Source organism: Oncorhynchus tshawytscha, linkage group LG07 (genome assembly GCF_018296145.1).
Source record: "Oncorhynchus tshawytscha isolate Ot180627B linkage group LG07, Otsh_v2.0, whole genome shotgun sequence".
NCBI classification, from domain to species: domain Eukaryota; kingdom Metazoa; phylum Chordata; class Actinopteri; order Salmoniformes; family Salmonidae; genus Oncorhynchus; species Oncorhynchus tshawytscha.
The window spans coordinates 28,292,724-28,304,945 of NC_056435.1; the positions used below are offsets into that span (position 1 = coordinate 28,292,724).

The 12,222-nt window shown below is 44.7% G+C and overlaps 2 protein-coding genes across 4 annotated transcripts in view; both read right to left on the minus strand.

Moving 5' to 3' along the window:
- Positions 1-126: 126 nt before the first annotated feature.
- On the minus strand, positions 127-2,635 carry LOC112254308 (kazrin-A). Its single transcript, XM_024426723.2, has 7 exons — positions 2,549-2,635; positions 2,231-2,349; positions 1,917-2,148; positions 1,028-1,129; positions 672-838; positions 437-554; positions 127-305 (listed from the first exon to the last, which is right to left on the minus strand). Exons 2-7 carry the CDS (start codon positions 2,290-2,292, stop codon positions 147-149), a joined length of 840 nt encoding a protein of 279 aa, XP_024282491.1. The 5' UTR covers positions 2,293-2,349; positions 2,549-2,635; the 3' UTR covers positions 127-146.
- An 88-nt stretch (positions 2,636-2,723) lies between these two features.
- LOC112254307 (kazrin) overlaps positions 2,724-12,222 on the minus strand; it is a 149,887-nt gene continuing 140,388 nt past the window's right edge. The window contains exons 6-11 of one of the 3 annotated variants that reach the window (XR_006083719.1): positions 8,476-8,612; positions 7,396-7,566; positions 6,632-6,812; positions 6,362-6,523; positions 5,932-6,058; positions 2,724-2,842 (exon numbers count right to left, since the gene is read on the minus strand). Coding sequence is in view for 2 of the 3 variants with exons in the window: in XM_024426720.2 (XP_024282488.2) it covers positions 5,885-6,058; positions 6,390-6,523; positions 6,632-6,812; positions 7,396-7,566; positions 8,476-8,612 (797 nt within the window). In the remaining variant the exon portion in view is untranslated. Of the gene's footprint in view, positions 2,843-4,981; positions 6,059-6,361; positions 6,524-6,631; positions 6,813-7,395; positions 7,567-8,475; positions 8,613-12,222 lie in introns of those variants that run through there. The other 2 variants (XM_024426720.2, XM_024426721.2) reach the window with 2 other exon arrangements.

The window sequence follows — 12,222 nt, forward strand, 5'->3', positions numbered from 1 at the left end:
CAAATGTTTCTGAAATTGAAAATAAAATGGTCAATTCCAAAAACAAAGATTTTGATTTATTTTAGATGGTCAAAAAACAGCAATTCTGTTGATATTGAATGCTTTTCACCTGGAGCCAACCACCTGTATCCCCCACAGGGCACAGTTCAGACATTGGTGATCTCTACATTCTTGTAGGTGTGCATGGGACTTCCCTTTGTCCTGGGCAAAGCCTGCACCCGTGCCTCTCTGGGCAGAGATCCACAGCTGCCATGGTAACCAAGGCCCCGCCCAATGGCAATCTTTGGGTTAAACCGAAGAGGACTCTGGGAAAATGAGAGGAAGAATAAGTCAAAACAGAATTCATACCCAGTGGAACAGTCCAGCCTAATTTCGATTACCTACCATTTGTCGAGACATCTTCATAAATAAAATGGTTAAAGTAGCTTCTTCTTACCTTGCCTGACCTTCGTCTCATAGACACTATCTCCTCGTTATAGCGGCTAACAGCAGAAGGGGATTGTGGTGGGGCTCCCGTTCCCGGCACTTCACAATCCCGCTCCACACTAGTTTGCCTACAAGGGGTAGGAAGAAGGGAAGAGTCAATGAACTTCACTGCTATAAATTCAACAAAACATTCTACTTATTGCCAAGGAGCTTAAAAACATAAATGATATAGGGAGACCAATCACCTGGCAGGGATGGAGAGAGCCTTCATCTCCTCAAACATGTGCCGATGAAGCATATGTTTGTGGCTGGGGATTCCCAGGGCCTTGGCCATGGCATCTGCATCAAATGAGGGGTCCAGAGCCAACACAGCACCATGGACTCCCCTGCCATGAAGACTGTCAGCATACTCCTGACCAGTGAGACATAGGGACATAATGTTATCCAACAAGAACAATGGCAAGCAAACAACTTGGCTAAATTTGCCTCAAACTTCCCTAACAGGATCTAGTGTATACACCAGTCTATTGGTCCAAAACGGAGACAGTCTGAATGGAATCCAGGTGCATTCTGATGTTTCTGTACTAGGAAAAGGACCTACTTTTAGGTCTATGTCTCTGATCCACTTTATGACTCTGTGGCAAGTCCAAACCACTGGGTCCTGGTCCTTGTGCTCACACTGGGCTCGGCGAGCCTCCAGGACCTGTACACCAACAACACACACATACTGAACTGTTAATGTACTGTTATAATACAGTACAGTCACTACTGTACGGTTACTATGGTTACAACAGTACAGTTACAGCCGTATGGTTACTACTGCACGGTTACTACTGTACCGTTACTACTGTACTGTTACTACTGTACTGTTACTACTGCACGGTTGCTACTGTACGGTTACTACTGTACGGTTACTACTGTACTGTTAGTACTATACGGTTGCTGCTGTACGGTTGCTGCTGTACGGTTGCTGCTGTACTGTTGCTACCGTACTGTTGCTACCGTACGGTTACTATCGTACTGTTACTACCCTACTATTACTACCCTACTGTTACTACCCTACTGTTACTACCCTTCTGTTACTACCGCACGGTTACTACCCTACTGTTACTACCGCACGGTTACTACCGTACGGTTGCTACCGTACTGTTACTACCGTACGATTGCTACTGTACCGTTACTACTGTACGGTTGCTACTGTACGGTTGCTACTGTACGGTTACTACTGTACGGTTGCTACTGTACCGTTACTACTGTACGGTTGCTACTGTACCGTTACTACTGTACGGTTGCTACTGTACCGTTACTACTGTACGGTTGCTACTGTACCGTTACTACTGTACCGTTACTACTGTACTGTTACTACTGTACGGTTGCTACTGTAACGTTACTACTGTACGGATACTACTGTAATCACTCCACAAATACACCGGGAGGAGAGGCTGAGAGGTCACTAATGTCACAGTATTGATAATGAACACAGGTCTGACCTCTTTGTCGAAGTTGAGCAATTGCAGGAGCTGGATGGCCAGGAGCAGGCTGGTTTGGTGGGAGTGGGTGGTGATGTTCAGGAGTCTCTCCAGGTCTCGTCGGCTGAGGGAGTTGAGCACCCGGCCGTCCACCAGTTGGCTTTGGAAGGCTTGGGAATACTGGGGCAACCCGACGTCACTCAACCAAGATTTGGCAACCCAGTGATGGTCCATTTCAGCAGCCTTTGATAGCCTAACATTTGAGACGGTCATACTCAGCAATGTGTGTGCATACAGGCCTGTTTGTGTGTGTGTGTGTGGATGTTCCAGCTCACCCCTGGCCAGACTCTGCCTCCCTGTAGTCCTCGATGGCGAGGCGTAGCTTCCTGCGGTGCATGGGGTTACTGATGCCCAGTCCCAGCTCCAGGTCCTCGTCTGTCAGCCCCAGCAACACCTGCAACCAGGGGACACCCACCCAGATCACTCTTATCAATATACACCTGCACTGCACAGCACTCACAGACTAAAGCACAAACATGCAAGCAAGCATGGACGAGGAAATACTAGATCTAATGCAGATTCTATGAGGAAGGAAAGCATGCCGAAATCCCAGTTTTCCTGGGAAGATGAGTGATTCTTAGTATCGCTGTTACCGTCACTACAAGCTTTGTAAAAACAAGTCCGGAAATCAGACTTAAAGTGGATGGGTACTTGTTACATGTTGAAGCTTAGAGGCCATACCTTCCCACTCTTGACGTTTTCCGAGCAAGCACGAAGGTACATGGACATTGCCATGACAACCTCCAGCCAGGCTTGTACCGCCCCTGCCTTCCACAGTGACATGGGTGTGTTCCGAGTGAGCTCCATCTGCTGGAGGCGGTCCAGCTGCTCCTCTCCGTCTGATAGGCTGGGTTGTTGTGTTGATATGCTGGAGAGGCTGTCAGAGTCTGTCAGGATTGGTCAGGGGAAGTAGAAGTACAGGACAGGGGAGGGGTTTGGGGTGAAAGGAATTGAGAGGCAAAAATGACTCATCCAACTCAAATTGAACAGTAGAAAAGGGAGGATATATAACTGTGTACCTAGGCTATTACTAACAACCCTCTGTAAAATGTTGACATGCCTACAATATGTACCGTCTACTGACACACGTGGGATTGTTGGACGACTCCCAACAACCTGTACCATGTCCCCCGGCATCTAACATGCCATTTCATGACAGGAGTTATTGACTGACAGAGGGTCTCAAACCAGAGACCAGGAAAGTGTAAAAACTGCTTTAGGACTATTAACAGTCAGCCACTGCTCTATGTAGCCAGAAGATGGTGCCAGAGTAATTCACAACAGCAGAGTATTATCGAGGTCTCTCTACAGTCTAGAGTACTGATTCGATGCCCATAATGAGGACATTAATGAATGGCTCATCACACTACAATTTATATTACAAAGTGAGAACTGGTGCCACAACTGAGCAGGTGACTCAAGCATTGACAAATACAGGAAACATTTTCTAAATACAACTATTAGTATGCATTTCCTAAAGTCAGTCTATGGTTTTACTGTTCGGCAAATGCTGTGTGAATTGGGTTAAGGTTTGAGTTTGAATGTCTGAGTTTGAATGATAGGTTGGGGATGGAGTGACTTTTAGTCACTAGGGGCAATGATTAAATATTGAGACACAGTAGAAACACGACACATTATTCATAACTAACATCTGCTGTGAATTTACAACCTGTTTAAACAAGCTTCCAACAAATAAGTACTCTGCAAAATCCCGGATGATTTAGCAAGTGTTCAGCAAGTGTTTCTTCAACCTTGTCAACATGCTGAGAGTGAGGCCTACAGAAGTACAATCTCGATGAATTGTTCAGTAGCACAGGAGGTCCTTTCCCTTCAGCATGGTTTAATGAAAGATCCCCACAGTGTGGAAACGAACACTTGGTAAATCACAGACGATGGTATCTTTTCTGGGGAGTGGAGGGAAGGAGGGAGTCACCATCCAACATGGCCCAGAGAGGAAGTGTTGAGAGGGGCACCAGGACACAAGAACAGATTAGACATGGAACAGAAAAACGTCACATGGATACTTTGGTTGCTGGTTTTATTTTAAAATAAGATTTTTATTTCAATCATTTATCATGTTCATTTTTACCCTAGAAGTTACTTCCTGTTCTTTAAATAAAATACTTAATAGATTTACTCTTTTATGCAACATCTCCTGAATGACAAAACATTAAACAGATTATTATCGTAATCACAAATGTAAGAAATGAGGAGGGGTTGTATGCTAAATAGCAAAACAAACAGAAAAAAACATTCATTGCATCCAGAATGATGCAAGAGAATGAAAAATGGGAATGGGTTTTGTTTCGGGGGGTTAGCGAATACGAACAACAGAGAACGCTTGAGGTTGTTATTTTCACTGCTAACTAATAGATTCCTAACCAAAGCAGCACAGATAATCATGCAGGGGTTTTAGTGCACAGTCCTATGCTTACCGCTGGCACATGTTAGATAGTTGTCAACTCAACTCAAGGACAAAAGCGATCTTACAAGGCATTGCTAACAGTGACCCACATCTACTCTGTCTCTGTTCTGTTTGATCAAAGACCAAACGTGAACCTTTGGCAATTTAAAATGCATTTAAACAGTGTGTGTGTGTGTGTGTGTGTGTGTGTGTGCATACGAGTCACAAACATTTAATTATTTTGTGTGTTCAAATTTTTTTTTGCTTCCTGTTGTAAAACCATTGTTTTGGAACCCTATTTTGGTTTTCAGCATTCAGTCTAAGAAATGTATATGGATCGATCAAACACATCTACAGGCTGGGCAGGGTACTGTAAGTCTTTAACGATTGATGTCTGAAACATTCAGCATGGGTAGAACAGAGCAGGAGGCCTACACAAACAAGCACATATTAATAATCTAGCTAGCTAGCATTCCCATACTCCTAAACCTATCTCTATACAAACACACTATTCAGATCACACACTGGCACTCACAGCATCATCCTATTTAATGCTATCCTATTTGTCAATGCTGTTCCTCCCCTATTGCCCAATATGACAGAATAAGCAATAAGGCCCCCCCCAGCTGTAGTAGGTTCTCTTGTTCTACAGTGGCACAACAAAAGGTAGCTTCAAAGTCCTTACTGTTGCTGTATAGCGGGACGATTCTGAAACAGCGGACAAACTGGTCCACTGTGAACTACAATATCAAATGTCCTTATGATTGTCATATTATTAACATTTAGTTTCAGTTTCACTCTCAGAAACATGGTTGGTCCATACACTTCAATGTTTTTTTTTATTACTAAATGATACCAGTGGTCCAGTATACTTCGGTTCAGAGTAGGGTTGTGCTAGTATGTTTAGTCTCCAGTTACAACGTGGAGGGTATTCCTCATTCATATTTTCATGAGAATGTCAGGAATGGGCCAAATAAGACTGGGATGGGAGGATTCTAAATAAAACAAGTCCAGAAATATGATAAAAGCAACTCTAAAATAAAACAGTTATCAGACAAAATACATTTACAAACACTAGGTGCAGAATTACTTCTATTTACATATGCACAGCTGTCCTTCAAGTCTCCAGTTATAAAAAGAAACGTATATTAAGACAAATAAAAGATAACACAGCATAAACATGTCAACGCATAACAATCCTGTCTATATATTTATATGCATGTAAACATATATACATATGCATACATGTACATCTATAAATATATATTTAATTTACATACATACATTTTTGAGGATAATGTACATTATCTGGGGGCAGCAGTTGTCTCTCGGGTTTTTCTTTTGGGAACAGGCAGCAACACACCCGTATACACACACACACAGACACATAGGCACACATGAAGGCACACACACACACCCACCCACACACACAGACAGACACACATGGATGCACGCTTGCGCACGCACACACACACACACACCTGCATGCACACAACCAGACCCACACAGAAATCCACATACACCATCACCAGTCGGCATCCTCCTCTATGTAATAATCAGGGGTGGATGTACCATCAAACAGGCCCGGGTCCATTGACTTGCGCTGCTTTCCCCGAGCAAACACCCGGGACAGGGAGCCCAGACTCATCTTCTCCTTCTTCTTTGTCTTACGCTTCTGGTCCTCCAGGTCCTCCATAGACTAGGCCAGGGGAAGGAGATGGCGGGAGGAAAGAGAGAGGGAGGGCACGAAGAGAGAAAGAGGGGGCAGAGGGGAGTAGGAAAGAGAGAAAGAGAGAGGGAAGAGGACACACAAACATTCAGGTTAGTAAATGAACCGGGAGATTCTCTCACAAACAACTTGCAGATGAAATCACAGAACTACAGTAAACTAATACTTTAACAGAACTAAATCAAGGGAAAGAGCAGGCAGAGAAAAGAAAGACAGACAGAACAGAGAGGAGTACAGAAAGGTACTTATAGAGAATTGTGGAGGTGTGATTACTTGGTCGGGGAGGCCAGGCAGCTCTTACATTGCAGAGGGAGTGGGTCCGGTGGCGGGGGGAGTTGATGTCGCTTGGGGTGGACGACCGATCCCCGTCAGCCGCCGACGCGTCCGAGATGATGGAGGGCTGGCGGGAGTGACAGGGACTGACCCTGACCACCGCTAGAGAGGAGACACACACATTAGACACACTGACTCCTCAATACAGTAATGGTTGTGCTGTTTGTGTGTGTGTGTGTGTGAGAGAGAGAGAGAAACAGGTGAGCCTACCCTGGCGGTCCACAGTGTGTCCGTGGTAGAGGGTCTGTTGGCTCTGGCGGATGGCAGCGGTGAGGGGCAAGTCTCCCTGCATCGCCCACTCCTGACTGCCGTTCACCACCGGCTCTGAGGGCATGGCCAGGGAGTGGCGTTTCGGCACATCCTTAGTCAACGTGGCCAGGGACTGTTTCGCCTGGCATAAATACACACACAGGGTGGTAAGATACAGTGACACACACACACACACACACACGTGTTAAAATATGCTAACACAAGCATTTCGCTACACCCGCAATAACATCTGCTAAATACGTGTTTACGACCAATACAATTTGATTTGAAATATGCGTTTACGCTTTATATTTGGCATAGCACAATGTGTTGAAATGTGTGTGGGATTAGATGGGACAGATCACTCCATAAAGGTTAGCATAATTCTCTGTCTGTGAGCACTTGACAGTGACAAAGATATAGTCTTTTAGCTTTGATAAATCTTATCAGCTGCTGCTGAGGGTAGTGAGGAGCTAGCATAGCCCTACAGAGGAGGTGGGCTGGCTGCTGACTGGCAGCGGGAGAGGAATTAAGGACATGGAGTGAATAATGAGGCCATCTCTCAGTCAGACAGACAGACAACAGGCTCTCTAAGGAGCTCCACAACCAGGCAGAGAATGCATGAATTCCGTTACAGAGCAAAACACAGCATGTGTGTGTCAGTGCATATCAGCGTGTGCGTGTCACATTGCGTGTGTGTGAGTGTACGTGTGTGTGTGTCTCACCATTGTGAGCTCAGCCTCAAGCTCTTTGATGCGGTTCTCCTTCATGTCCATGTGAGAACGCAGGATGCAGGCCTGCTCTGTAGCTTCTTTGGTCTGCCTCCTCAGATCCCATTTCTCCCTCTCCAGCAGGTCCTTCTCCTTAGCCAGGGCCTTCACAGCATCCTCACTCTCCTACAGTAGAGCACACAGACACTGTCAATCTTCAGAGCATACACTGTAGTACTGCCTTAAACCAGTGTGTGAGCACTTGACTGCTCAATGAATCCCAGTTATATTAAGTCAAAATACTTGGAGTGTATCTGGCTACTGTATGTATAGGGATTGTAATGTACCTTACGCGGCTGGTCGTAGTTGAGTGTAACATACCTTACGGTGCTGGTCGTAGTTGAGTGTAATGTACCTTACGGTGCTGGTCGTAGTTGAGTGTAACGTACCTTACGGTGCTGGTCGTAGTTGAGTGTAACGTACCTTACGGTGCTGGTCGTAGTTGAGTGTAATGTACCTTACGCGGCTGGTCGTAGTTGAGTGTAACATACCTTACGGTGCTGGTCGTAGTTGAGTGTAACGTACCTTACGCGGCTGGTCGTAGTTGAGTGTAACGTACCTTACGGTGCTGGTCGTAGTTGAGTGTAACGTACCTTACGGTGCTGGTCGTAGTTGAGTGTAACGTACCTTACGGTGCTGGTCGTAGTTGAGTGTAACGTACCTTACGGTGCTGGTTGTAGTTAAGTGTAATGTACCTTACGGTGCTGGTCGTAGTTGAGTGTAACGTACCTTACGGTGCTGGTCGTAGTTAAGTGTAATGTACCTTATGGTGCTGTACGTAGTTAAGTGTCATGTACCTTACGGTGCTGGTCGTAGTTGAGTGTAATGTACCTTACGGTGCTGGTCGTAGTTGAGTGTAATGTACCTTACGGTGCTGTACATAGTTAAGTGTCATGTACCTTACGGTGCTGGTCGTAGTTAAGTGTCATGTACCTTACGGTGCTGGTCGTAGTTAAGTGTCATGTACCTTACGGTGCTGTACGTAGTTGAGTGTAATGTACCTTACGGTGCTGGTCGTAGTTAAGTGTAATGTACCTTACGGTGCTGGTCATAGTTGCGTATGAAATCTCGGAGCTGCTCCTCCCGGCTCTCCAGTGTGGTGTACAGCTGCTGCATCTGGTTCACCAGGTCTGCCTTCTCCACCTTCAGACGCTTACGGTCAGACTTCATAGCTGTGGGGGGACACAGACACACAGACACACACACACAGACACACACACACAGACACACACACACACAAATCAGGGCTAATGGCTTTGACCAAAGGTTGGGTCAAATATGCAGTTACAGTGCATTCGGAAAGTATTCAGACATCTTCACTTTTTCCACATTTTGTTACGTTACAGCCTTATTCTAAATTTGATTAAATTACTCTTTAACCTCATCAAACTACACACAATTCCCCATAATGACAAAGCAAAAACAGGTTTTTAGAAACTTTTTTGCAAATGTATAAAAAATGTAAAACAGAAATACCTTATTTACACAAGTATTCAGACCTCTTGCTATGAGACTTGAAATTGAGCTCAGGTGCATCCTGTTTCCATTGATCAACCTTAAGATGTTTCTACAATTTGTGGTAAATTCAATTGATTGGACATTATCTGGAAAGGCACACACCTACAGTTGAAGTCGGAAGTTTACATAGACCTTAGCCAAATACATTTAAACTCAGTTTTTCACAATTCCTGACATTTAATCCTAGTAAAAATTACAGGTTTTAGGTCAGTTAGGATTACCACTTTATTTCAAGAATGTGAAATGTCAGAATAATAGTAGAGAGAATTATTTATCTCAGCTTTTATTTATTTCATCACATTCCCAGTGGGTCAGAAGTTTACAACTTGGGTCAAACGTTTCGGGTAGCTTTCCACAAGCTTCCCACAATAAATTGGGGGAATTTTGGCCCATTCATCCTGACAGAGCTGGTGTAACTGAGTCAGGTTTGTAGGCCTCCTTGCTCGTACACACTTTTCATTTCTGCCCACAAATGTTCTATGGGATTGAGGTCGGGGCTTTGTGATGGCCACTCCAATACCTTGACTTTGTTGTCCTTAAGCCATTTTGCCACAACTTTGGAAGTATGCTTGGGGTCATTGTCCATTTGGGGGACCCATTTGCGACTAAGCTTTAACTTCCTGACTGATGTCTTGAGATGTTGCTTCAATATATCCACAAAATGTTCCTTCTCATGATGCCATCTATTTTGTGAAGTGCACCAGTCCCTCCTGCAGCAATTCACCCCCACAACATGATGCTGCCACCCCCGTGCTTCCCGGTTGGGATGGTGTTCTTCGGGTTACAAGCCTCCCACTTTTTCCTCCAAACATAACATTATGGCCAAACAGTTCTATTTTTGTTTCATCAGACCAGAGGACATGTCTCTCAAATTTGTCCCCATGTTCATTTGCAAACTGTAGTCTGGCTTTTTTTAATGGTGGTTTGGAGCAGTGGCTTCTTCTTCACTGAGTGGCCTTTCAGGTTGTGTCGATATAGGACTCGTTTTACTGTGGATATAGATACTTTTGTACCCATTTTCCTCCAGCGTCTTCACAAGGTCCTTTGCTGTTGTTCTGGGATTGATTTGCACTTTTCACACCAAAGCACGTTCATCTCTAGGAAACAGAACACGTCTCCTTCCTGAGCGGCATGACGGCTGCGGGGTCCCATGGTGTTTATACTTGCGCACTATTGTTTGTACAGATGAACATGGTACCTTCAGGCATTTGGAAATTGCTCCCAAGGATGAACCAGACTTGGAGGTGTACAATTTTTCTTCTGAGGTCTTGGCTGATTTCTTTTCATTTCCCATGATGTCAAGCAAAGTGGCACTGAGTTTGAAGGTAGGCCTTGAAATAAATCCACAGGTACATCTCCAATTCACTCAAATGATGTCAATTAGCCTATCAGAAGCTTCTAAAGCCATGACATAATTTTCTGGAATTTTCCAAGCTGTTTAAAGGCACAGTCAACTTAGTGTATGTAAACTTCTGACCCACTGGAATTGTGATACAGTGAATTATAAGTGAAATAATCTGTCTGTAAACAATTGTTGGAAAAATTACTTGTGTCATGCACAAAGTAGATGTCCTAACTGACTTGTCAAAACTATAGTTTGTTAACAAGAAATTTGTGGAGTGGTTGAAAAACGAGTTTTAATGACTCCAACCTAAGTGCATGTAAACTTCCAACTTCAACTGTATCTATATAAGGTCCCACAGTTGACAGTGCATGTCAGAGAAAAAAACAAGCCATGAGCTTGAAAGAATTGTCCGTAGAGCTTCGAGATGGGATTGTGTCAAGGCACAATATTTCTGCAGCATTGAAGGTCCCCAAGAATACAATGGCCTCCGTCATTCTTAAATGGAAGAAGTTTGGAACCCCAAGACTCTTCATAGAGCTGGCCGCCCGGTCAAACTGTCCAATCGGGGGAGCAGGGCCTTGGTCAGGGAGGTGACCAAGGACCCAATCGTCACTCTGACAGAGATTCAGAGTTCCTCTATGGCGATGGGAGAACCTTCCAGACGGACAACCATCTCTGCAGCACTCCACCAATCAGGCCTTTATGGTAGAGTGGCCAGACGGAAGCCACCCCTCAGTAAAAGGCACATAAAGAACACTCAGACCATGAGAAACAACATTCTCTGGTCTGACGATATTTGGACTGAATGCCAAGCATCACATCAGCAGGAAACCTGGCACCATCCCTATGGTGAAGCACGGTGGTGGCAGCATCATGCTGTGGGGATGTTTTTCAGCGGCAGGGATTGGGAGAGTAGTCAGGATCGAGGGAAAGATGAATAGAGCAAAGTACAGAGAGATCCTTGAAGAAAACCTTCTCCAGAGCGCTCAGGACCTAAGACTCGGGTGAAAGTTCACCTCAAATCAAATCATATTGGTCACATACACATGGTTAGCAGATGTTATTGCGTGTAGCGAAATGCTTGTGCTTCTAGTTCCGACAGTGCAGCAATATCTAACAAGTAATCTAACAATTCCACAACAACTACCTAATACACTCAAATCTAAGTAAAGGAATGGAATAATAATATATAAATATAAATGTATGGATGAGCAATGACAGAGTGGCATAAGCAAGATGCAATAGATAGTATAAAATACAGAATATACAAATGAGATGAGTAATGCAAGATATGTAAATGTTATTAAAGTGGCATTATTTAAGTGACTAGTGATCCATTTATTAAAGTGGCCAATGATTTCAAGTCTGTATGTAGGCTGCAGCCTCTCTGTGTTAGTGATGGCTGTTTAACAGTCTGATGGCCTTGAGATAGAAGCTGTTTTTCAGTCTCTCGGTCCCAGCTTTGATGCACTTGTACTGACCTCGCCTTCTGGATGGTAGCGGGGTGAACAGGCAGTGGCTCGGGTGGTTGTTGTTCTTGTTCCTGTGACATCGGGTGGTGTAGGTGTCCTGGAGGGCAGGTAGTTTGTCCCTGGTTATGCGTTGTGCAGACCGCTCCACCCTCTGGAGAGCCTTGCGGTTGTGGGCGGTGCAGTTGCAGTACCAGGCGGTGATGCAGCCTGACAGGACGCTCTCCATTGTGCATCTGTAAAAGTTTGTGATGCTTTTAGGTGACAAGCCACATGTCTTCAGCCTCCTGAGGTTGAAGAGGTGCCGTTGCGCCTTCACCACACTGTCTGTGTGGGTGGACCATTTCAGTTTGTCCATGGTGTGGATAGGGGGGTGATCCCTCTGCTGTTTCCTGAAATCCACGATCATCTCCTTTGTTTTGTTGACATTGAGTGAGAGGTTGTTTTGCT